Source organism: Talpa europaea, assembly GCF_964194135.1.
Source record: "Talpa europaea genome assembly, chromosome: 10".
NCBI classification, from domain to species: domain Eukaryota; kingdom Metazoa; phylum Chordata; class Mammalia; order Eulipotyphla; family Talpidae; genus Talpa; species Talpa europaea.
The window spans coordinates 24057240-24084150 of NC_140077.1; the positions used below are offsets into that span (position 1 = coordinate 24057240).

Genomic DNA, 26911 nt, shown 5'->3' on the forward strand with positions numbered 1-26911 from the left:
TGGACATTGGATCTGTTACTAGTCTATTAGAGATTCCTGTGGTATAGGAATTATGAAGATTCATCAGTACATAAACATTGTACCTTAATGATTTTTTTTTGTCATTCAAAACATTTATAATCTTTAATTGCCATTTGTTTTCATAAAAACTAAGGTGGTCCTAAGAAAGGCAGGGCGGAAGGTAAGGCCTGGAAAGGAGTCATTTGTTCTTTCTTTTCTATATATAGAGAAGGTGAAAATTTGAGCCGGAGACAAATTTGGATACTCAGAACAGGGAAGTAAAGGAAAATGAAATATCTCATATTTCTCATCTTTTTTAATGCAGTCTGCAGACACTGCTCAGTGATCAGATCATCAAAGAATGTTGAGTCAAGTCTGCCGCTCTGGGTTCCAGCCCGTCCACCAGCATCTCTTGCCCTGGGTCCAGTCCACAACTCTTTCCAGATCTCGTATGTACCATAGGAAACTTTCAAGTGTATTAAAAAAAAAATGTAATTTGGTGGAATTGGCCAAAGACAGTAAGCAAGGATGCAGCCTACTGGTAAATTGTTTTAAGTGTTTCTATGTAGCAATAAAGTAAAACTTGGAGGTGTAGAAACATCTGTTACAGATTGTAGTAATGGTGTCATGGGTGTATGCTTATCTCCAAACTCATGAAGTTATAGACATTAATTTTATACAACTTTTTGTATGTCAATTAAATAATGAACTCAAAAATTTTTTACATACTTAAAGTTACCTATCTTCATTACCTGCCTCTGCTTGCCCCCACCCCCCCCCCCATTTTTTACAGGCTTCTTTTGTTCATTACGTTTTCAAAATTAAGTTTTTAATTTTGAAATAATTATAGATTCACTTGCAGTTATTAAAACTAGTAAGATAAATCCCTTACACATCAGTTCTCCCAATATGTCGACGAGGATACTAATATTGATACAGTCAAGATAAGAACATTTCCATCACTACAATTCTTCAAGGTCCACTTTTATGCCCATCCCATCATTCCCATCCCTAACCCCTGGCAAGCCCAAATCTGTTTTCCATTTTTATAATTTTGTCATTTCGAGAATGCCATATAAATGAAATACTATAGTACGTAGCCATCTGGGATAGCTTTTTTACTCAACATAATTTTCTGGAGTTTCGTTCATGTTGTGATGTATATGTCATTTGGTTCCTTTTTATTACTGAATACTATGTGTAAACACAGAATAACACATCTGGTTGTTTCCCTTTTTTGAGTGAATATAGTTTTCACTTCTCTAGGATAAATGTCCAAGAGTTCAATTTTATTTAGTTAGTTTCATAAGAAGCTATCAAACTGTTTTGGCAGAGTGGCTGTTCCATTTTACATTCACACCAGCAGCGTATAAGTCTTTATCTTCACCAGCATTTGATGTTCTCACACCTTTTGATTATCACCATTCTGATAGGTGTATAATGACATCTCTCATGTGGTTTTTAACTTGCTTTTCCCTAATGACTAATGTTGCATCTTTTCATGTATTTAGTTCCCATATGTATGTTCTCTTTGGTGAAATGTCTTTCGCTCATTTTTAATTAGATTGTATGTTGTCTGGATGCTAATCGTTGGTCAGATTTGTGTTTTGAAAGTAGTTTTTCCCTCTCAACTGATAGCTTGTCATTTCATTCTCCTAACAAGTTTTTCACGGAGGAAAGTTTTGGTTGTTTTTTTATTTTCTTTTTATTAAAACCAGTTTATCAAATTTTCCTTTCATGGATTGTACTTTGGGGTCAAATCTGAAAATTAATTGTATAGCCTTAAATCCTGAAGGTTTTCTCTTGTTTTTTTTTTTTTTTTTTTTTCAGAAAATTTAATGGCTTTGCACTTACATCCACTAACCATTTTGAGTTAATTTGTGTATATAATGTGAGGTTTAGATCATGGTTCCATTTTTTTGCCTATTATGCCTGGTGATTCCAACTCCATTCCTCCACACCCCCACAAAGTAAACACAGTCATGTAATTAAAACACATGAAGAAACAGAACATTATCAAACTGTAGAAAGTACCTCCTACCTCATGTTCCCTTTTGATCAGTAGCTCTCCTACCCATAGTAAGAAAAATCACTCTCCTAGTTTCTAATCTTGCATCTTTTTTTCACTAACATGTCGATGGGGTTCATCCATGCTGTCAGCATCCTTTGCTAAAAGACCATTTATGACATACAGAGTTCACTATCTCCTTGATACCACCTAAATCTTATCAGTAGTCTATTTCTAAACTTTGCCACAAGATATCTTGCTTATCTACTAGTCCAGCTTATCATTACCCAGAAAAATCTCTATTTCCCATTCATGTAATAAAAAGTATAAAAGTTCAGAGTCTGGAACTAGGCTCCTTGGGTTTGAAAACTAGCTGTGCTACCAATTTAGTGACATTTGTGGATTAGATCCCAAGTCTTTGCACCTGGCTCACCTGCACCGTGGTTCTGTGTCTGTATGTATGTCAGCTCTCACTCAGGTTCAGAACAACTTGTTGAGGGGATAGGGCAGCGAAGCTCATCTGGGATGACAGAGCATCTCAATTTCACATGGTCTCTCCTCCAGAAGGCTATCCCTGACTTCTTCACATGATTTTTGCAGGGTTAGAATTTATAGTGTTCCATCTGCTACATTGTATTGGTCAAAGCAAGTCACAGTGTCAGTCCAGATTCAAGAAATAGAAAAGTAAACTCCACCTGTTGATGGAAACTTGAAAGTATTGTGGAGCCTCCCAGGTGGTGCAAGGGGTTAAGTCTCAGTTCTTCAAGATATGGCCAGCCACTGCAGCATAGCGTTCTCGATCCTCAGCCAGGGAGCTAACCCACATGATGGGGCAGAACTCTCCTGCCTTGCCTGCTGCTCTCCTCAGCAGTGTTTTTCAGTAGATCTGCCTGTTCTGCTCCCTATTCTGTCTCTGGTGAATCCTCTCACCCCCCAACTCTGGCCTACACCCCAGTTCTTGTATGCATAAATAAATAAAACTAAATCTTTAAAAATAAATAAATTTAAAAAATAAAAGTACTGTGGCCATTTTTGCAATCTAATGATGTTGACAATTTGCTTAACTTCTCTGGGCTTGAGTTTCCGTTTTACAAAATTAAGTTAATAATAAGTTGTTAACTTTACACATGAGGTATAACTCATGGGAATTCAGTATATTAATGATAGCAGTAGCTAACACTTTCATAATATATGCTAATATTTACTGCATATTTATTTTATGCCAATCCCTGTTCACGCATTAGCTGCTATTATCTGCCACAACTTTATGAGATAAGTAAGGTAACAGCAAGTAAGCAAAAGGGTTGAGATTACAACACAGGAAGTCTGGTTCCAGAGCCTACGCTTGTCCTTTTACAGCCACTCTATATCTGTGTAAGGTATGACTATTAGCATAACTCCTGGTTCATAGTAAATTTTCACATCAGTATCATTGTTCATACTATTCTCATTATCTTCACTCACAGAAGGAGGCACTTTCTGATCTTTTCCCTAGCAGGTTTGATTTTTGCATTCTGATTTTTCTGGAATCTGGAGTCCTTGTTCACTGACCATGATAAGCAGAAAGCCAAAAAGAAATAAGGCAAATGAGAAAGCATATAGACCACAAACACAGAAGGAAGAGGAAGGCCAGGTTGGGAGATAGAAATCATGTCAGGTCTCTTCTAGTTCAGACCCACAGCCTCATTGATTGGTGAGCATAGGGACTCTGCCGCTGAACAGGAGAAGGGTTTCTTCTTTGGAATATGATTCATGCCACTTCTGAGGAACATGGATAGACATTCCCCCACCACTCCTCCAACACTTGTACATACTTATACACCTCAGTATTCCTTCATGCTGACCAGGAGGAAATGACTTTTTTTAGGGATTTAGTACATGTAAGTCTCTTAGATAATGGGTATAGAGTACTCATTCATAAGCCTTGGATTTTTCCTAACTAATTAAAACCTTCTCAGACATTAGTATGGACACTAAAAAAGCATAACAAACTGTAGAACACAAAAATACTCCCCAGAAAGGTAAGGTCAGTTTGGGAATATAAAAGCATTGTTGAACAGGAATCACAGAAAGCTCTAGATCCCATGGAGCTCTCCTTGGTGCTTGAACCCACTGGATTTGTCATGACCCAGTTGTAACTAGAATGCCATGGCTGGCACCTAGCCATGCCATCCTCTGCTGATACATACTTGTGTCAGGTGTCTCATTCATGCTAACCTTGTTTGCTGGATTCTGATTGGTTTCTTCCATTTGGTTACCTAGACTGACATGACTGCCACCACCTGTGTCCTAGGTGCCCATCTGGAATGTCCCACCCTTGCTCAGCAAGCTTCCGGGGCAGGACAACTCCTATTTTGGACAGGAGACAATAATGGCCAGCAGGCCAGTCCAGACCTGTGTCAAAGTGATATTTAGCTCTGAGCTCTGCAGACAACCACTGATAATCCCAGGTCCAAGTCCCAAAGGACCTCTCCCACTATCACCCCTCTCTCAGATCAGCAAGACCAGACAGTTATGTATTCAACTTTTAAACTTAGATTTAAGAATACACACACACACACAGAGACAGATTAAAATTCCTGAAGACTGAGCCAGCACACCTATATTGATAATCTGATGAAGAAAGAGTTTTCTACAAAACAAAGCAAACCAGTTCTTTAGTCCCCAGCGGGAAGGATAACTCCCTTGTGGCTCTAACAAGGATGCCAAGCACCAGTTCTGTCCTGGATGATGGGCTTCCTGAGTAGCTTGGTGCCAGAAACTGGACTGCAAGACTGTTGTCAAAAAAGACCCTATCTTCTTTCTTATAGCTCCACAAACCTGAAAGGCAGTCACTTAAAAAAAAAAAAAAAGGTGGTTTTAAAAGGGGAGAAATGACTCTTTGCTACTTCATTGAGAGTGTTCTTTCTAATATTTGTATGTGAAGGAGACAGAAAGGGCGGAGAACATACATATCCTCTGGTCCTTGAGAAGATTCTCCCTGCTTTACCCACCATTGTTACATTGTAGAGGAAAAGAGGAAAGCTTGATTATAGTTAGAAAAGGGAGTTAGTGGCTAGGGGTTAGGAGATAAAGGCAATGGGCCTAGAGAAATTGTGAGAAATTTGTTTATAATATAAAAGGAGTTGATTTGAGTGGAGAAAGCTGTATTGCTATAGTGCTATAGTGCAATTATAGAAAGTCCAAAAGGACTTTCCACAAAAGGTGTGGAATGATTACTTTAGTTCATTCAAATGTTTATTCATTTCATGTAATGATACATAGAGATCTCTTTGGAGAGGAAAGATCTAAAGTTTAGCCTGCTGAAAGCCTCCATTCCCCAGTTGTGTCACTTTTTGTGATCACATAGTCCATCAAGCAAAGGTCCATTTGCTGTGAGATTACCCACCAACAACTGAGGTCCACAGTCAGCTTCTCTCCTGCCCAGCTTGCTTCCTGCCCATGTGCTCATTCTGCCGTATCACTTGCAGTTAGATCAGGTGCATGTACCAGAAACCCAAAATAATAATGGCTCAGACAGAATAAAAATCTACTTTTTCTCTCTTTCTCCTTAAAGAAGCCTGGTGTTCCTGAAAGGAGGGAGACAGTCTAGGGCTTCTGGAGTAGCTATGGGAAATCATCAGGCATCCATGCACGTTATTTCTTGTTGCTTCACAGTTCTTAATGTGCTTTCTTATAGACTGAAATGATGTTTGAACTCCAGCCTTCATGCCCATGTTCCAAAGAGCAGGGTATATTAAGAAAGAAGGAAGCATGTTTTCTTTGTATAGAAATTCCTAGAATCCCACATAGCATTTTTACATGTATCTCCTCTAACTAGAACATAGTCACATGGCCATATCTTGCTGAGCAAGAAAGTCTTGGAAAGCAGTATTTTGATTGGTGGCAGTGTGCCTGGCTATAGCTTGGGGAACTGTTCGCTTGTGAGAGAAAGGGTGGATGGGGAACTTGCAGGCTGCCAGCAGGAGTTGGGCCCATGAGAAGTGGTGAAGAGGTGCAGTACCTGATAGTCAGCTCTTGCTGCTTGACTTTTGGCTTCATGCTGATATATTGGGAGGGGGCCTCCTCAGAAATCTTTGCATTGTAATAAAAGCAAATCTAGAAGGCTTGCTTTGGGACAGAAAAAAGAATGAAGAGACAGTATCTGAATCTTAATGTTCCTTTTTCTTCAGAAAGCTATCCATTTTCTTTTATCATTGGTACAGCCATCAGGATTCATGCTGCCATGTCAAGGAGAAAATTTGTAGGTGGATTAGTTACCATTTTTATTACTTGTAGCAATTACTATACACTTTATCATTGTTGCTAAACAGATTTATTCTCTTTTCTAATGGTATCTTTATTTAAAAGCATACATATTATGAAAACAATGCATTTTTACTGTGTAAATTTGGAAAATATAGACAAGAATAAAGAAGAAAATTAAAAGCATCCATAACCCCATTAAAAAAGAAAATATTAATATTTTGATTCATTTTTTTTACAAATCTGCTTTTCCTGTGTACTTAGATATGTATTTGAAACTACAACATACTGAAACTGTAACATATCATAAGCATTTTCCTATGTCATAAAAAATTCTGAAAATGTTAATCTTTCTACTCCTTGTTGCACATTTTCTCTGCTTCTGATTTTTCCTTTTATAAATAACACCCTTATGAGCAGTCCTCTGATACATCTCATTGTCTCCATCTTTGGTTAGTTTCTTAGAATAAATTTCTGAACTTGGAATTGCTGGATGAAATGATGAGAAAAAATTTAAGAGTTTTTATATATTTTGCCAACACATGTTCATGAAAGATTGTTTCATTTAAACTCTTTACAAACTGAATGTGCCTGTGAACTGTCTGCTGGCTATAAATGCAACATAATACTAGAATAAGAATGAGGTAAATATGGCTTTTGAAACATTGGTTTTCCTCAGTCAAGGATAATAAAGCTATTTTGGGGTGGCATAATAATGTGCATGCATCTTTTTAATGAGAAATTACATTATTTCTTTTCTTTCATTTGACTTTGCTCTTGGGCCTCACAGATCGTGTCCAGCCTTCAGCCATCAGACATGTTCGTTCCTGGAGCAACATACCCTTCATCACGGTACCCCTCAGCCGTGCACATGGCAAGTCTTTTGCCCACCGCAGTGAGCTGAAGCACGCCAAGAGAATTGTGGTGAAGCTTGGAAGTGCTGTTGTGACCCGAGGGGATGAATGTGGCCTGGCACTGGGGCGCCTGGCCTCTATTGTTGAGCAGGTAATTGCCAAAATGGAAAATTCTGCTGCGCTAAATTAGAATAGGATTTCTAAGCTGTTCTTTCAGATTTACCAGTTTATGAAAATGATTTTGATGTGATTGTTATAGGTTTAACCCAATTTGGAGACTCGCTTCCAGTGTAGGTGACAGTAGAGGATGGCATCCCAAGGAAAGCAAAGAGAGGTGTCACAGTAGAGCTGATTTCATGCTTTTCTTTCCTTAGGTTTCTTAGTGATAAGGAACAACTGTATATGAGGGTGATTCTTAATCCTGACTACATATTAGAATTTTCTGAGAGGCATGAGATGCCTACTTCACATTCAACCATTTAAGAAGTATCTTTTTTTTTTTAATTTATTTATTTGTTTGTTGTTTATTTATTTATACAAGCACTGGGTACAGTCAGAAGCATGGGAGGGTGAGAGAATTCACCAGAGCCAGAGCAGGGAGCAGAGCAGGCAGAAGGACCGAAGTACACTGCTGAGGGGAGCAGCGGGCCGCAGGAGAGGTCTGCGCGCCATGTGGGACCCTCCTCCAGTGGCCGGGGAGCAGCTGGGCATCGAACCGGCGCTGCAGAGGCTGCGGGCAGCTTCGCAACCCAGTGCTCAACCGCTGCGCCACCAGGGCGGCCCTTAAGAAGTATCTTTAATAAGTTCTCTAAGATGGGGCTCAGTCATCTGTGTTTTTAAATTTCCCCAGGCAACTCTCCTATATAGTCAGGTTTGAATGTCCAGATAAGTGTGAATATTGAGCTTCCCCCCCCATTTTTCCTTGGCTTTTTCCTTTTCATTTAACCCAATCTTGAAATAAGCTATCATTGCAAAGATTTCCTAAGTTCAGATATTTGAAAGGATTCATCAGACTACAAAGAGAATACCCATGTAAGTCTTTAGTTTAATAGTAAAGGATATAAGGCAGTAAGAAAAATATAAGCAGGCATTGGGAATCTCACGTCCTGTGTACCAGCCCGCCATTGTCTTTATTCACACAGAGACTTCACTCTGTCTCCAGATTGAATAACCAAGAGGTCTACGCACAGAATCTTGGCTTTGGAAGAGCTTAAAGCAGAGTTTCCATTGGGGATTTTATGCCCCCCAACCCATGCAAGCAGTCTAGCCTCATCTGTTAGTAAAGAAAGACTGTTAGTACAGAAATTGACTTTGGAGATCGACACAGGAATTTTGAACTTTTAACATCACATCATAAGTCCCACCATTTTTATCTTTTCGTAGAGCAGGGATCAGCAAACTCTTTCTGTAAAGGGCCAGATAAGTACTATTTCTGGCTTTGAAGGCCATGTGGTCTCTATTTCAACTAAGCTCTTCCATTGTTTCCCAAAAGCAACCATATACAATGTAAAAATGAATGAGCCTGGCTGTGTTCTAAAAAACTTTGTTTACAAAAGCAGGCAAGGTTAGATTTTGACCTACAGGCAGTTTTTTAACCCCTGATCAAGAATCCAAAACCAGATATCCAAAACATTCCAGGAATAAAGCTTGAGCTTTTTCCATTTAAGCTGTGACTCCATTCTGTACTGCATAGCTATATTTTCAGTTTTTAATAAACAGCTTTACTGAGGAATTGACATCTCAGGAAACTGCTATTCTGAAACTTGATGTGATTTTCTTCTTACATTTTATGTACTAAGCAATTATTATCAAATCTGCCTCCTAGATTGAGTCCATTATGTCAATTCAGTTTAGCAAATATTTATCAAAGGACTACATTGTGAGGGGCTTACTGGCCACTAACTGTGATCTCTACCCTTGGGAAACTAGAACTGGAACTCTCAGAACGATTGGATACTTGTTCAAGGCAGTAAATATCCAAAAGAGTGGGCCTGAATGACAGTGACTGACAGGTCCAGAAATGGGAAAGTCAAATGAGATAAGACAGTCAACTGTGGTTCTTCCTGGGCTTCCTAGGAGAGCTGGGGTTAAGGTTGGGCCTTCACACCTGGTAGGATTTGCATTGACTGAGGGAAACTGTTCTACACTGCAAAGATTGCAGTGCGAATGGTGCCCCTGGAGCTATGCAACCCAGTGATTCTGGAGAAAGGAGACTCTCCAAGTGGATCCCAGATGAAGGACAGAGATGAGTTTGGCATGCTGACTTGAAAACAATGGTGGTGGTTTCCTAGGGAAGGATGGGAAATAACATCGATCATTCCATTAGGACTTTGAAGCTAGGCAGAGGAATTTGGGTTTAATCTCAGAATCAGATTGAAGATTTTGAGCAGAGGAGAAACTTGATGGAAATGGTAGGGAGAAATTGCTAATGGTTTGCATAAGTCACCAGCTACCCTTCGAGGGACACCTGTAAACCAAATGGGAGGGATATCTAGTTCAGGGCAGTACTACTGGGCAGAGCCAGCTGTTTTTCCAAAACATCTGATCATGTTAGATGAACTTGGGAACCAAGGTAAAGTGACTTCCACTAGCCAAAGGTGGGATGAGCTGAATTAATGGACCTTGGTGATGATCATCAATACCTGCTAATGTGACCCAAAAAAAGACAGCCAGGCATATGTGTCCCCTTGATGGACATCATGCCCATTATAAAGAATTTTTTACAAAATGAAGCAGTTTACAGGATATACAGACTATGGTAATGAGCTACATATATCACAGAGGAATAGACAGGTAGGAATATTGACTGTTAGCATCTGAGTCTTTGATTCTTTGAAGGGACCTGTGCAAGAACCACAGCTGGCTCTAGACAGAGCAGAGCAGAGTCCACTTGTGTCCCTGGTCAGACGAAAGTGACCCATGTGATCAGACATGCCTCAGAAACAGCTGCCTATCCCCAGGTCAAGCCTTAGACTCTGAGAAGCCCTCTGCTAAGTTTATGTTGCATTTCTTAGTTCCAGAGCCTCTGGACTTTATTTCCTTGAAAAAAACTTGACTTTCTACATTACAAGCACCATTAAGGCCAGTGGATGCCAAACCAGGTTACACACAATCACCTTATTAAAAATTTCTGATTTCTATGTGGCACCCCCCTTTTTTTTGAGGCAGCATGCGTAATCTGTGTTTTTACCCAATAACCTTGATTTTTCCAGAGCCAGCCCAGTGCTGGCCTATAAACCAGCATTTGGGATCCGATTCACTCATTAATTTATGCTACCTGACTCTGTCGCAAGAGGAAAAGACTCTCTTTTTGTTCCTCAATGTCAGGTATCAGTGCTGCAGAATCAAGGCCGAGAAATGATGCTGGTGACCAGTGGAGCTGTGGCTTTTGGCAAACAACGCTTGCGCCATGAGATCCTTCTATCACAGAGTGTGCGGCAAGCCCTGCACTCGGGGCAGAACCAGCTGAAAGAGATGGTGAGTGCTGCCTCCCCACCCCCTACCCCATGGAACAAAGCTCCTCAGACGTCCCCTCAATCCAACCACACCTTGTCTGTTGGTGTATTACAGGCAATTCCTGTCTTAGAAGCACGAGCCTGTGCAGCCGCCGGACAGAGTGGCCTCATGGCCTTATATGAGGCCATGTTCACCCAGTACAGCATCTGTGCTGCCCAGGTGAGAAGCTGGCCTTTGCAAAGGATTGTGGGAACTGTGAGGTTGATTCCCATGGAGCAAGGGAATTATGAGCAGAACTCTGGAGCTAATCTTGGCTTCACCACTTACTAGTTGGGAGATCCAGAGAAAGTCTTTAAATCTAACTTTTTTTTTTTTTTTTTGCTTTAGTTTCCTCATCTGAAAAATGAGGAAATATCCAGGCCTATTTTAGAGTTTTTGAAAAGACCCAATAAGAAAGTATATGAAATGCATTTAATATAATACCTGGTACACAGTATTATAATACCTGGTACATTCTCTAGAAGTGTTAACTCATTTTCATTATACTAATAACTCTTAAAACTACCGCAGGTACTAAGACTTCTGAAGACAGAAAAGTTAGATGTCATTATTTCGGTGACTTCTTTGAATTCAGGTGACTTGCTTATCTTTATACCTGATTGCTTTACAAGCTAGATAGAGAGAAAGGAATGCTGGTGGTGAGTTGATTTTTCCTTCATTAAGAAAATATTTACGGGGCCTCCCCGGTGGCGCAGCGGTTGAGCGCTGGGTTGCGAACCTGCCCGCAGCCTTTGCGGCACCGGTTCGATCCCTGGCTGCTCCCCAGCCACCAGAGGAGGGTCCCACATGGCGCACAGACCTCTCCTGCGGCCCGCTGCTCCCCTCAGCAGTGTACTTCGGTCCTTCTGCCTGCTCTGCTCCCTGCTCTGGCTCTGGTGAATTCTCTCACCCTCCCGCGCTTCTGACTGTACCCAGTGCATGTATAAACAAAAACAAGCAAATAAATAAATAAATAAATAAATAAATAAATAAAAAGAAAATATTTACGGCCTTCCCAGTGGTGCAGTGGGTTGAGCGCAGTGCTGTGAAGCTGTCCTCAGCCTCTGCAGCACGGGTTCGATTCCTGGCCAGCCAGGGAGCAACCCACATGGCACAGCAGACCTCTCCTGACTCGCCTGCTGCTCCCCTCAGCAGTGTATTTCGGTCAATCTGCCTGTTCTGTTCCCCACTCTGTTGCTGGTGACTCCTCTCACCCCCCCACACCTCTGGCCTGTACCTTAGTTCTTGTATGCATAAATAAATAAATCTTTAAAAAAAAAAAAAGAAAGGAAATATTTATTGACCACCTGTGGTATAGCAAGGAGTTTTTAGACATTGAGGATGCTGAAGTGAACAAATCAGCCATGATTTTAGTCCTCATGGAACTTAGAAATTTTTAGTGGTTACCCTCTGAATGTTGTTAAAATCTTTCTACGTTATATTTTTACCTAAATTTCCAGAATTTTTTCGACTTTTCTAAATTAACAATACACTGTACATCAAACGGAAACAAAATAACTGAGCAAAACAACTGAAAAAATCAAATTCTCCAAATTGTTACTTTCCTAAAACTCCTTTGCCACCTCTGGTTCTCCCATTTACGTAGATGTTGTTTTTCACAGGTGATGTTGTTATAGACATCCTGGAAAGGTTTTGCTCTTGCATTTCCTGTTGCTTTTTCTGTTCTCCATCATTTTCTTAGTTACTGTCCATGGTGATGCCCTGGTATTATGCCAGAGTAACGAGAATGAGTGAGCTGAAACAAAATCATGGACTTGTCCGCCTACTGCCCATTCCTGGGGCCCCACTCTCTGTAATTTTATTTTGTTTTCTATTAGCATAAATACAGCAAACCTGCATTTCCGTCACTCTTTATTTTTTTTTTTTTTTTAAAGATTTATTTATTTATTTATACAAGCACTGGGTACAGTCAGAAGCGCGGGAGGGTGAGAGAATCCACCAGAGCCAGAGCGGGGAGCAGAGCAGGCAGAAGGACCGAAGGACACTGCTGGGGGGAGCAGCGGGCGGCAGGAGAGGTCTGCGCGCCATGTGGGACCCTCCTCCGGTGGCCGGGGAGCAGCCGGGGATCGAACCGGTGCCGCAGAGGCCGCGGGCAGCTTCGCAACCCAGCGCTCAACCGCTGCGCCACCGGGGAGGCCCATCCGTCACTCTTTATTATCAGTGCTTTTCTCCTCCACAATCCAGTAATAATTTTAACGTCTGTAATTTTTCAAAAGTTTCTTGTCTGGAGGCAGGCAAGAAAATTTAAGTCTAGGAGCTCTGCTTTTGTTTTATTCCCAGGGATGATGTTTTTTGAGGACATTTGGGTCGTTTTCACAAAGTAGCACTAGAAGTCAGTGCATGTCAGCTCTTATTTCCATTACTGTGCCCGTGCAGAGCACTGCTCCCCCAGCTTGCAGTAAGTGTCCAGGGGCCCTTTTCTCTCACACCTTCGCCTTCCCCAGTCCTCTTATCTACAGGAAACCTTTGTTCTTTGTACCTTGTCTTTGGGTTCCTTGTTTTCTTTAGTAATCCTGTTTTGAAGACCTTTATCAATGACTTTTGGAAAGTTGTCATTTAAGGACTTAAAAGACTTTAGAGCTTATATTTTCTTCCTAGAAATGAAACTGATTTGCATCTTAACAGATTGGCCTCTCCAAGCACTAGTGTTTTTCTTTCTTAGGGCTCTTGTCTCTGCATCCCCTTGGTTAAACTGAGTAACCGATGTCTTTGCTGGACCTTTACACCTCCTGCTCCATCTCTCTCTCTCTCTCTCTTTCTCTCTCTCTCTCTCTCTCTCTCTCTCACACACACACACACACACTCACACACACACTCATACACTCATACACTCATTCACTCACATGCTTAATTAACCTTTCACCACTGCATCTGGAGTCTATGTGTTCTCCTATCACCTGGGCCTATTTCCTATAGGATTAAACCTCCCTGTAAAGGATTTCATAATCTGCCCTTGTGAAATGTGCCTCATGCGATCTTCCCCAGACCACCAGTATTTTTTATTTTTCAAGCCAGCAGCTCGTACAGGGTCTGGCCTTTCAGAGATACTTGATAACATTTTTCTCTGGTGAGTGAGTGAATTATTTCCCTTAGTCATGTCACCATTTTGTCTTCATCACCTGTGTTTTACATATCATTAAGGCTTTTTTCCCAGTTACCATCACCAGACCCAGGTTCAAGGTGTAACCATTTGCACTTTTATTTCAGTACCTTCTGTCTTAACCACCTGAGTCCAACCTTTCCTTCATTAGCCTGCCACACATAGCAGGGACTCTCTTCCCTAAACACTGGTGGGATTTCACTGAAACATTTATTCATGAGCTTCAGGGTTTGCTACCATTGAGTTTCTTGCTGTCATCTCCATTTAGCTTTCTCTCCTGCTCAATGATACTGATATGCTGATCCACGCAGGAAGCAGAACTGTTACCAGCCCCCTACCCAACTCTCCTCTCTACCTCTGAGCAACTTATGCTCTTTCTCTCCCCTGAACTAACTGATGTCTGGTCTTTCTTTCAATTTGTGACTTAAGACTCACCTGCACAAACCTCTCAGCTTAATCCAGAGTGCTCAGACACAGCTTTTGTTAAATACAGTGTGATCAGCTGCAGATCAAGAACAGCCACCCTTCAGCCCTGCTCCACTTTGTCTAGTAAACTTTTCCAAGCATGGTGGACCATTTGTTCATTTATTCCTATGATATAAGTACCTGAGATCCCAGACCCTGAATCAGATGCTAGGCTCCAGAGATATTTTACAAAATCATAGATGATCATTACTGTCCCCAATACTCTTCTAAAGTAGATACATTAATTTTCTTAATTTTATAAATGGATGAAATTTGGTATTTCTTTAAGGATTAAAGTACTTTTACGGGAAGTCTTAAGCATCCTTAAATAAATCTAAGTAAGTCTAACTTTGTTGCCATTTCTAAAAGAATTTGATAAGCAAAGATGTGTGCTCTGTTCTAATCTGTATGGGATCCCAGAAGTCTACAATTTAATTCCTTTACATTTAGCATCCTTTGTATACTGTTCCTGGGAAGTTCATCATTCCCTCCTGCATTTACCATCCATCTATTTAATCTTTTTAGATTTTGGTGACCAACTTGGATTTCCATGATGAGCAGAAGCGTAGGAACCTCAATGGAACACTTCATGAGCTACTCCGAATGAACATCGTCCCCATTGTCAACACAAATGATGCTGTTGTACCCCCAGCTGAGCCCAATAGTGATCTCCAGGGGGTAAATGTGGGTAAAATATTCCTAAGGGTTGAGCATGCTGGACATACTAACACCACACTGTGCAGCTTGTACTAACATCGGAAGTTTGGCATAAACAAGATGGAGAAATTGGGGGAAAAGTTGACATCATGAGCAGTGACTTCATAAGCTTCTCTGAAGTCAGGGGGTTTCATTCAGCAGGATGAGGTGCTGTAGTGATTTTAGATGGTGCTCTCAGCATGGCTGTGTATGTCAACAGATAGAAAGGTGGTGCATGTTTGGAAAGGGATTGCCAGCAGGCATTGTGTTTTGCAAACAGAAGGGGCATGCAAGAGCTGTCATCTTCATATTTGTGGTCATTGGTTTTGTCAACCAGAGCCAGCTGAATGCTTCTGTGAACTTTTTTGAACTGCCTAAATCACTTTCTTGTGACTTTTTTACCTGCATTCCAGGTTATTAGTGTTAAAGATAACGATAGCTTGGCTGCCCGGCTGGCCGTGGAAATGAAAACTGACCTCTTGATTGTTCTTTCAGATGTAGAAGGTACAAAGTAAATCCTTTTCTTTACCCAACTTTTGTTTTAAATACTACTGTGTATGAGCACATAAGTACCGCTCTTTGTTTGAGTCCTGTTCTTTTTTAATTATGAGCCATTATTTTTTGAACCATATGATATGACAAAGGGTTTTGATGACTCAAAAGAAGGTGGGCGAGTCTGGGAGATGCAGCGTCAATATTGAAATGTCTTTTCCAGGTGCTTTAGTTTTCTTGTTATAACAACTTTATGGAAAGATAGTTCACATACCATGCAATTTACCATTTAAAGTGTACAATTCAATGGTTTTTAGTGTATTCACACATTTGTACTACCCTCACTACAATTTTAGAACATTTTCATCACTCCAACAAAAAACTCCATACCCTTTGTAGCCACTACTCACTTGCCTGTAACACTCCAGCCCTATACAACCTCCAGTCTCCCTCTGCCTCTATTGATTTGCCTGTTTAAGACATTTTATGTAAGTTGAGTTATATAATATGTGATACCTATGACTGCTTACACTGAGCACATTATTTTCAGGGTTCATCCATGTTATAACATATATCAGTACTTCATTTCTTTTTATTGCCAAATAATGTTTCACTGTATAGATATCCCACATTTTATTTAGCCATTCATCAGTCATGGACGTTTGGGCTGATGTAACTAATGCTGCTATGAACATTCATGCACAATTTTTTTGTATGTGAACATGTTTTTTATTTTACCTGTGAATAGAATTGTTGTATCATGTGGTAACTATTATGTGAAGAAGTGCCAGACTCTTTTCCAAAGCAACTGTACCCATTTTACATTCCCACCAACTTGTGTATAAGGGTTTAGTTTCTCCATAGGCTTATCAGCACTTTTTGATTATAACATCCGAGTGGGTATCAAGTGGTATTTCATGGTGGTTTTGATGATTTTCAGTTATTAATATAAATCACAAGATTATGGTAAATTGGAGCCCTGCAGAAAATTCAGACTATATGACCTCCCTGTTCCTATATGTTACTCTGTTTCTTTCTGCTTTCTCACAGAAAGGCCCCCTAAGGGACCCCTTTTGACTCTACTTTGACTCTTCATTCACTATTCTCACTTTCTTGAGCTGTTCCCATTTTACATGTTGACCATACAGAATATGGTAATTGTATCCAGAAATAGGCCAAGCATGCAGAACCATAGAAGTCTGCCATCACATTCCCAGTGGGTCCAATTAACCTATTTAGTCCTAGCCCACACCCACACAAGTTAACATGGCAGGACTTGGTCTCCAGCAATGTAAGTTAAGAGCAGAAGACTTCCTAGTGGAAGCAGAGGCAAGTGTAGATGAATGGATCTGTCTCTTGCCATGTAGAGTTGATAGAGCATACCCTGTATGAATACTTTTTTTAAAGATTTATTTATTTTTATACAAGAGCTGGGGTACAGGTCCAGAGGCTCAGGAGGGTGAAAGGATTCACCTAAGACAGAAGGGAGCAGAACGGCAGATGACCGAAATACACTGCTGAGGGGAACCGCGGGCGTGACAGGAGAGGTCTGCCACGCCATGTGGGAATCTCCTCGGCTGGCCAGGAATTGAACCCACGCTGCAGAGGCTGCAGATAGCTTCACAGCACTGTGCTCAACCTGCTGCACCACCAGGGAGGCCCTGTGTGAATATTTTTACTAAAGAAGTCTTGGTGCCTTGTTTCTTCCCCATAAAGCTGTAGTCTCAGGATAGGAACAGCTAAGTTGGGATAAGTGTGAGCCACCCTGAAGACAAAGCCTTTGGGCTAATCAAACAGATTTTTATTAAATCTCTACTGTTCACAAATGCTGGAGCTTTGTAATTGTCAGTTTATTCATTCTTGTTACTTCCTTGCCAATTAGATAGGTTAATCCAACTATTTTGAAATTAGAAGAAATTAAAAATTAAGTTCACATCAGTTAAATGGTATAACCAAATTCACATATCTAATAGTTGACAGAGTCTGGAGTCAAATCTCTTCAATTTAAAAATCTTCCCTCTCTCTTCTACTGTCCAGCAAGATCAAGGATGTGAGGTTAAGAGGTCAAGATATTTAAATCCAACTTAAACTAGATACTAGTAAATAGTTTTAATGCAACTGTAAACACCAAAATTGTTCATAGCCAGGCCTGTACTCTCAACTGTGATTAGTTCAGTTATCTACTGGTGTTGATTTTAGAAAAACACTAGAATTTTAAATGTGCTTGTACAGGATTTAAAAGGCCACTAAAAGGGGAAAAGAGGAGTAGACAAAATACTAGAGTGCCAGGAACCCCTCCAAATGTCTCCAGAGAAGGTTCAGCTTAGATTTGTGCAACCTTGCCCACACTGTTCTAGGAAACCAAAACAGCTGCCAAGTCTGAGCCTGTGATCTCATACCTCTGAGGAGAACCCATCCCTCATTCCTGGAAACTTGGGAGTTCTGGGTTGAAGTGGACAGAGGTTGTGGGAGAATATGTTTGCTTCCCTAAAAATGTTGGCTGTGGCATGCACTATTTCTATACTGAACACTGATTTCCTTACTCTTTTGTTTCCCTTATAAGCTCCTAGAAAGCATGAGCAGGGTTGCATTAAAGTTTTGAAATAATAGAGTGAAGGTATATTTTTGCATAAGAAGATCAGTAACTTAAAACCAAAACCATCACTGCTCACATGTCCTTCAGCCTTCTCTGTTGATCATGAGCAGTTACTCCCTGTCTGTGTCTTCCTTAGGCCCTGACTGGAGTTTAATTTTCCTCAGCACCTCTTATCTCCTTCTTCCCCATTCTGAGGCTCCGGTTTGCTCGTTTTCACACTGAAATTGTGAGCGTTTTTACTCTTGGATTGTATGCATATAACATTTCATGAAATGACTCAGCCTGACCTTCACAGGGTTAACATGAGGACTGTAATTAATGGCTGTTTCAGGATTTTATATTCTGTTTCAAAGAGTGCTTTGGAGTTACTGAAACCAGTTCACCTTTTTTTTTTTTTTTTACATTTCATTTACTGCTCTTTCTCTTTTTATTTAATTAATTTATTTATACAAGAACCAGGGTACAGGCCAGATTCATGGGAGGGTGAGAGGATTCACCAGAGACAGAGCGGGGAACAAAACAGGCAGACTGACGAAATACACTGCTGAAGGGAGCAGCAGGTGAGACAGGAGAGGTCTGCCACACCACGTGGGACCCTCGCTGGCTGGCCGGCCAGGATCGAACCAGCGCTGCAGAGGCTGCGGACAGCTTCACAGCACTGCACTCAACCGCCTGCACCACCAGGGGACGCCCAAGAACCTGTTCACATTTCATCTCACTTGGAAATAATCACATTAAACAGTATATGGCTGTTGCACTATATTTTTACAATAGTCACTTGTCATTTTCAGCTATATCCATAAAGATCAGCATTATAAGTAGCAATGGCAGCTTCCCATTGGACTCTGGGCAGGGCTGAGAAATTTTGTGTCAAGGATTTGGCCATACTCTGATGCTGGGTAATATTCATTTATTAAGCCAGTGTATCTTAATTTTAAGATATATGAATACGGACATGATTAAATATAAGTATACAATAAGCATTGAACCTATATTTAGACAAGACAGGTTATAGAAGTTTTTAAGGCAAGTCCTCCTGGGGCTCTTTTACACGCATCCCTTGTTTGCTTTTCCAGTTAGAGCTAGCTAAACTGCAGAATTCGTCTGGATGAGTGAAGTAGACAGTGATCGGCAAGTGCCTGGGAAGACCTGCCTTGGGGGTACTTCCATTACAGCAGTATCACCTACTCTTACCTACTTTTCAGGTCTCTTTGACAGCCCACCAGGGTCAGATGATGCAAAGCTCATTGATATATTTTATCCTGGAGATCAGCAGTCTGTGACATTTGGAACCAAATCGAGAGTGGGAATGGGAGGCATGGAAGCCAAGGTAAGAGTCTTTGCCTTCATTGCCTACAACAGTATTTTATCATTTTAACTTTGATAATTGTTTGGGAGCTAATGATTCAGATGCTAGGCATATGTACACTTACATATGCATTTAACTAAATAGAGGTTTAATGCTTGTTGAACACCTGTATTTAATCATGTCTGCATATCTATTCTTTTTATTAATATTACACAATGTGTTCAAATTATATGCCCTCATTAAGGATAGGGCCTATGTATTTTCCATAATTCATAAACCTATTACCAGCTAAAATATTTCTTGATAAAGTCCTCAAAGAAATTTTCTCTCCAATTAATTGTTGTAAGAAGTTACACTTTTTAAGTACATGGCAGAGATGAAGACTAGAGCCCCATTTACAAAAGCTTAAAGTGCTGAGACTCTGATTCTGGTAAAACACCAGGCTGAAAACCAAGCTGTTTCTAAATTGAGGCACAATAAGTCAGATGCTGAAATTATTATGCGCTCCAGTACTGGAGAGCCTTGGGCAGAGAGCACACTGCACGCAGGGCGGGTGGCTCAGCTTTAGGCAGCATGGCAGGTGCGACTGGAAAGTGCTTGGCCTACCACATGCTCAGAGCTCCTGATATGCTGAAGACATTCCTGCACTTACATTGTTCGGTACCACATTGTATTTTTTATCTTTTTGCAAGTTTAAAGAGTGGGTGGCTAAGCCCTGCAAAGGTCTGAATCTCATGTTTGGATCTACCTTCTCCCATTAGGTGAAAGCTGCCCTCTGGGCTTTGCAAGGTGGCACTTCTGTGGTTATTGCCAACGGAACCCACCCAAAAGTGTCTGGGCATGTCATCACAGACATTGTAGAGGGAAAGAAAGTCGGCACCTTCTTTTCCGAAGTGAAACCTGCAGGTTAGTAGTTCTTTTGAATCCCATGCCTGCGACTGATTGCTAGTGATTCAATGGCCTGGAAGGGAGTGAAAACTGAGCTCTCACCCTGGGAATCTGAATTATAAAATTAGTATGCTAATTTACGACAACATGGTAATGTTTGAAAACTTGCAAAATTGGATTTTAGTTTGCTTTTGTAAATCATATCCAACTATGTCCCCTGTTCTCTCCAAAATCTCTAAGTGAAGGAATATAGGCATTCATTTTCTGCAAGAAATATTTGCTAGGCCCATGCTAGATGCCAGGCACTAATAAGCACTGGAAGTACAAAGATGGAGCTGTGGTATGTGTTCTCTGGTGTTCACAAAAAAAGGCTAGAATTGCTTGATTGTCTGCATTCAGAACTGCAAGTGCGTTAGAGAATGGAAGCCACTGTGGCGTGGAAAAGCACTCTAGGAAGCGGAGAATTTATAGTTCACCCCAGAAAACAGGCAAGCTCTTGTGGTCATGTGAGTTCATCTGGTATATTCTTTTGCCATTTTATTGGTCAGAAACAAGTGCAACAAGATACCATGCACTTATTCTGTACATGGTGAGCCTGTGCATGAGCTAGGTAGTGAGGGGGACGTAAGCTGACTGTCACGATGTGGTGTCTGCAAATGTACTTGCAGGTCCTACTGTCGAGCAGCAGGGAGAAATGGCTCGATCTGGAGGAAGGACATTGGCCACACTGGAACCTGAGCAGGTAATATTCTTCACTGGGAGCTTTGCTAGGGGTTTTGTTTTTTGTTTTTATTTTTTTTTTTTAAATATCAGATACTTAGAAAAACAATAACCAACAAAAGACCTTTTTTGTATTGTATGTTTTCCTCCTGCCCCCTCCTCTAAAAATCCAAGTATAGGATTAGTTTAATTTTTTTTAATTCTGATACCTGCCTTACAAAAATTTCACTTTTTAAAAACGTTGATTAAAGTTTTGAAGGGTGTTTGTGAAGTTGTGTATAATTGAAGACATACCCTTAAGGACCTTTTGTTGAATTACAAAATACAAATTATTAAGCATAATATTGACTGTATTACATAGTTTCAGGTTTTTCTTTACTTCTAAAACATGTTTTCTTCAAATTGAGCTTAAAATGGTTGTATTTTCAACATACAGATAGAACCTAATTCTACTATACTCAAATGAAAACTCTAGACCTTAGTTTTTCAATTAATGGTAAAGATTATTATGAAGCTATGAGTAAATTAGAAGTGGCACAGTGTTAAAAGAATGACTCTGGAGTCTGCCTTTTAGAGTTGTGAGAATTAAATGAGCTTACTCTTCAGGACAAGGATTTAGAAGAGTGTCTGGCACAAAGTAAATACTATATAAATGTGTGTTGTTTTTACTGTTATATTTGTTTAATTTATTTAATTTTTTTAAGATTTGTTTATTTATTTATATATACAAGAACTGGGGTGTAGGCCAGAGGTGCAGGGGGTGAGAGGATTCACCCGAGATAGAGCAGGTTGCAAAACAGGTGGTTCTACTGAAATACACTGCTGGGGGGAGCAGTGGGCGAGACAGGAGAGGACTGCTGTGCCATGTGGGTTAGTTCCCTGGACGGGGCTTGAACTCAGACTGCAGCAGTGATAGCATGATAGCACTGAGGCTTAACCCCTACACCACCAGGGAGGCCCTATTTAATTTTTTAAAATAGCTTTTATTGCCTCCAATAGGGTTGAGGCTCTTTGGAAATTACTTAAAAGACTTCTACTACTGAAAGTTACAGAAAAACTAGAGAGTTTTAGAATTCCCCTTCTACTCACAGTCTTCTTTCATTCTAAGATATTTCTTAAATTCTGTGGGATTCCATTTCCTCCCTTGTAAGATGGGAATTCCTTGGTGATGGGGCTTTGAAATGACGTCACGCCATAACAATCCTGTGATTCTTTGATCTTGTCTTCTGTTTATGCAAGAAGGTTAAGGTTATTTGTGTGAAATTCTGTGATCTGGAATGGTACAGTTTAGAAGTGAAAGGGGCATTAACCAAATAGTCCACTCTCTGAAAACTAATTCTTTCTCTTCAGTTAGTGGAGGGTTGGTTTCATATATCGATAGTTTTGTTAATTTTCAGAGCAAGTCATACTGTGAGGTTTAGAATAGTCAAGCCTGCTGACTCCCCCTTTATTCCTGGAGTCCCACAGAGTTAGCTGACTTGCATGTCTGATTCAGATTCGCACTGCCTTTGTAATTTTTTTTCTTAATTTTATTTTCCCTTTTGTCTTTTCTAGGCCAAGGCCTAAGGTAGCTTTTTATGACTGTGATGTTTTGATCTGAAATATCATAAAAACCATGAGACCAGAGAAGCTACCAATTTCAGCCACATACTGGAAATGTAGCCACATACTAGGCATGGAAATGTAGCAAAATTATTTATCCCAATCTAAGTCACCCCTAACTCACCTATGACATCAAGACTTAAAAGCCTGCCCACTGTCATAGCCCTGCCCAGTCCACAGTGACTTAGTTAGTTGAACTAAAGACAGAGGCTGGAAATGCAAGGAGATCAGGTGGAAGCTGGGGATGGCTTTCTAAGGACTATGTTAATAAGAAAGGATTTGAGAGTGATGTATATTGGTTTCTTCTGGGGAGTACATTGGTCTGAGAAAGGAGAAGAAAACGTGAAATAACTCTGAGAAAGGAAAGCAAACGTGGAGCTAGTTTTCTTCCCTTAAAGCACTTCCCTTCACTCCTTCAGTAAGTTCCACGCTGACTCACATTTCCTAATCTGGGTGGGTAAGAATTGGGATCGACCCCAAGCGATTTTTTTCCCCTTTGATTGAATTCATTAAATAAGTGTCAATAAAGAAAAATTAGATACAAAAGCTTATCTGGGAAATAAACTATATAACAAGTGATAGTAAATATGTAGAGATGAATGTGTCATATTGATTCAAAGTACTGGCCCCTAACTCACGAGATTGTGCAGTTTATTATGCCCCCTCCCCCACTGCTGGACTGTTGCTGCAGGAGCTTTGTTGGCATCAGGGACACAACAGTCATGGAGCAGTTTTGCAAGGCAAGACTCTGCTACTTGAGCAGAAGTTCTTGTGCCATTTACTGAAACCATACAGGCTGGTAAAAGATGATCATGCGACAAGAGGGATAAAGCCTGGAGGGTGGGATTGGAATGGGGGACAAAGTTTTATGAAGAACAGAGAAGGGGACATCATGACCACATGCCGTCAAGAGCCATTTGCGTCAGCAAAGTAAGAAGTTATCACAGGTAGAGTTATCTGAAGCCATCATGGAGATAGTCACGTAATCAGGTCAACAGTGGCCTAGGCATTCCCAGGCCTGCCTCGGGATGTGGGCTATACTCCGTAGGTAGTCAGGGAATGCTCTGCTGTGATTTACAGATAGCAAATAGGTCAGAGTTGCCCATTAGTGGCCAGCTAGTAGCCAGCTCATAGGAACCCATGCTGGGCCGTGGCTTGCTAATAATTAGGTAAAAGAGGAAGAAAAGAAGGATAGGGGAGAGATTAGCAGTGGGGGGATGAGACAGGAAATGTGACGAGCAATAGTGAAAACTGACGGAATGGTATGAGGTAAGGAAGTTTCAGGGGTGACCCTGGATTAGGGGCAAGGCCTGGCATGCTCAGAGGTTCACAGGTGTGGCCTGCATTCTTGGATTTACATGTTTGCTTATTTGTTTACTGTTTCTCCCTTCTTCCTAGAGAGCAGAGATTATCCATCATTTGGCCGATCTGTTGACAGACCAGCGTGATGAGATCCTGTTAGCCAACAAAAAAGACTTAGAAGAGGCAGAGGGTAAAGATCAGGCAATTTAGAGTCAATGTTTTGGAGGTTTTGGTTTTTGTTCTTTATTTATGAATAATTCTTATGTCTGCAGAAAGATGAGTGTTTTAAATACAGCAAGATATATAAGAGTGTATATTATGCATCATTTTCATTGAGGTTAGGTGGTGGTATTCATTGCCCTTTTTCAGACGGCACATACTGCCTTTCCCAGATATACCAGTATTATCCTCCAGAGGGGCTTTTTCCATGCCCTGCAGATCACAAGCCATGGCTACTAAGGCCAGTTCAGAACAGTGAAAGAAAAGATTGAGGACCTCGCAGCTTTATACACACAGCTAAACTTATTGAGACTTTTCTGTGTTGCTAGGAGTTGTGCTAAGGGATTTACAGGCCGGGTGTTATTTTAACTTTACAATATAGTGCCTGTAACATAGCTACTATTTATTACCCCCTTTTTACAGAGAAGAGAACTGCAGCACAGAGAAGTTATCACATAAAGCTAGTGGTCAGTTTCTGATCTGGAATCAAACCAAAATGAACTATGCATGTAAAATATTATAGAAATGGTTTGTGCCATGTGTAAGAAAATGGAGCTTATCTCTTAGTTAATGAGTGTGTAGTCTGCCCAGAATTAGCAACAGGTGCCATCCAGAAATTCCCTTGAGGTGTCTCTGGTAGAGTGAGTGAGGTGGCTTACCACACATTGCAGACAGCAAGCTGTCTGTTCCACCCTAAAATAATGTGGGTTGGTGTTACAGAGTTTAGAATCTCCTTTCTCCTGAATAAATGTGCCTTAAATTAAATATCCAAATTAATGGTGTTCACTTCAAAGAAAGCTTGCAAGACTCCTTAAAACATTTTTGAGCCACTGTTTTGAAACTTCTTTTAGAACTTTGAGTTTTTGCAGTATTGAAATGTCTTAAAATAGATGTTCAGAAATAGAAGAAATCTTTGATATAATCTTAGTGAGTTCTTTAAAGTATTAAGATCCAAGGAGGTTAAAGTTGTTGCTCAGCAACCACACTACTGGTTATTGGCAGCTCTCTGACTTATGATCTCAGTTATCTCTCTGGAAATTCACAAGGATGCACAGTGGCTTAGGAATAAAGTCCTGGGTATACCTGAGCTTGTAATTCCCTTTGACTTGAAAGTAAGCCCACTTCAGGAAATGTATCCTAAGAATATTTCAGGAGGAAAATAGCTCTATATGTAAAAATACTTACAACAGTATTATTTAATAACATGGGGGTGAGTGCATTAAGCTGTATCAACTTAATGAAATATTTGATAGTAATTAAAATAACTTTTGTAATATGGAAAATGTACAGTTGTCGTGAGATGAGAAACTAGAATGTAACATCCAATATAGGCTATAATTAAAACCTGATTTCTAGCACATGGGGAAAAGTGAAGAAAATTGATATAATTGGTAGAGAATGATGGTTTAATTTCTTCTTAATGTGAGGTTAGTTCCATCCCTCCACAGTAGAAATTTTTTTAATTTTGTCTTGGTGGGTGTCACTTCAGGAAAAAAGGGAATTTTTCATGATCTCTTCTCAACATTAACCATAGTAATGACTTGTGATATATCCTGAGTATATATGGATATACATATATGTCAAGAGATTCACACCATGCTTACTATTCTATTTAAATTTGAAGAAAGATCTGTATATGAACTTAGCATAATTGTTAGTATGACATTGTATTGCTTTTATTTCAAATTTCAAAAGAAAACATTTTCATTGCTTCTGATTAAAATAACAATTCATTCTTTATAAAAATTTTGTACAAGAAGATAAACAGGTTATTTTTGTTTTTGATGCCTTCCAGAAGTGACCCTGTGCACATGTATATATGCATGCTTGATAAGTAGCATATAATCCCTGCTTCACTGTGGTTTGCTCTTTTCACAAACTAGATCCCGGATTCATATATTAGTATATGAATACACATATGTATGTTTACTGATGCAGGAAGATACAAGATATATTTATACACTCTATGTATAATAGCTGCATTGTAGCCTACTGTCTGAATTTATAAGGTGGAAGCCATTTTCTTACTATTATAAAATACTGTGGGGGGCCTCCCCAGTGGCGCAGCAGTTGAGCTGCTGGGTTGCAAAGCTGCCCGCAGGCTCTGCGGCGCCGGTTCGATCCCCGGCTGCTCCCCGGCCACGGAGGAGGGTCCCACATGGCACGCAGACCTCTCCTGCCGCCCGCTGCTCCCCTCAGCAGTGTACTTCGGTCCTTCTGCCTGCTCTGCTCCCCGCTCTGGCTCTGGTGAATTCTCTCACCCTCCCACGCTTCTGACTGTACCCAGTGCTTGCATAAATAAATAAACAAACAAATAAATAAATAAATCTTAAAAAAAAAAATACTGTGGTAAGTATCCTCATCACATGCCAGTTTGCTCAGCTAAATGATAAATTTCTGGAACTGAAATTGCTGGCACAAAGGTTATGGGTGTGTGTACCTTGGCATGATACAGACTCCCAAACTGCCCCTAAAAGAACTGTGTAAATGGCATGTCCAAGACCTGCTGAGTTCCCTGACTACTCCCAGAGTAGTGCCACATTAAGTAAAAACAGCAATAGCTTGCCCAGACTTACGAATTTATCCTGTATTCTTCATACCTTGCAGGGAGACTTGCGGCTCCTCTGCTGAAACGTTTGAGCCTCTCCACATCTAAACTGAACAGCCTGGCCATCGGCCTACGGCAGATCGCAGCCTCCTCACAGTACAGCGTGGGCCGCGTTTTGCGCCGGACCAGAGTTGCCAAAAACTTGGAACTGGAACAAGTGACTGTCCCAATAGGAGTTCTGCTGGTGATCTTTGAATCTCGCCCTGACTGTCTGCCCCAGGTGTGTGACTGATAACTGCCATGGGTGGGTGGGGGGATTTGAGGAAAAGTATCTTTCCAGGGCTGGAGATA

General features: G+C 40.6%; 1 protein-coding gene across 3 annotated transcripts in view; it reads left to right on the plus strand.

The window, feature by feature from the left end:
• Positions 1 to 361: 361 nt before the first annotated feature.
• ALDH18A1 (aldehyde dehydrogenase 18 family member A1) overlaps positions 362 to 26911 on the plus strand; it is a gene marked incomplete at both ends in the record, with an annotated part of 38314 nt that continues 11764 nt past the window's right edge. Inside the window, 11 exons of one of the 3 annotated variants that reach the window (XM_084244405.1) lie at positions 362 to 449; positions 7044 to 7258; positions 10435 to 10584; positions 10678 to 10782; positions 14714 to 14872; positions 15298 to 15388; positions 19178 to 19302; positions 20043 to 20187; positions 20838 to 20911; positions 23890 to 23983; positions 26620 to 26840. In XM_084244405.1, coding sequence (XP_084100531.1) covers positions 362 to 449; positions 7044 to 7258; positions 10435 to 10584; positions 10678 to 10782; positions 14714 to 14872; positions 15298 to 15388; positions 19178 to 19302; positions 20043 to 20187; positions 20838 to 20911; positions 23890 to 23983; positions 26620 to 26840 — 1467 coding nt within the window. The remainder of the gene's footprint in view (positions 450 to 7043; positions 7259 to 10434; positions 10585 to 10677; positions 10783 to 14713; positions 14873 to 15297; positions 15389 to 19177; positions 19303 to 20042; positions 20188 to 20837; positions 20912 to 23889; positions 23984 to 26619; positions 26841 to 26911) is intronic. The other 2 variants (XM_084244406.1, XM_084244407.1) reach the window with 2 other exon arrangements.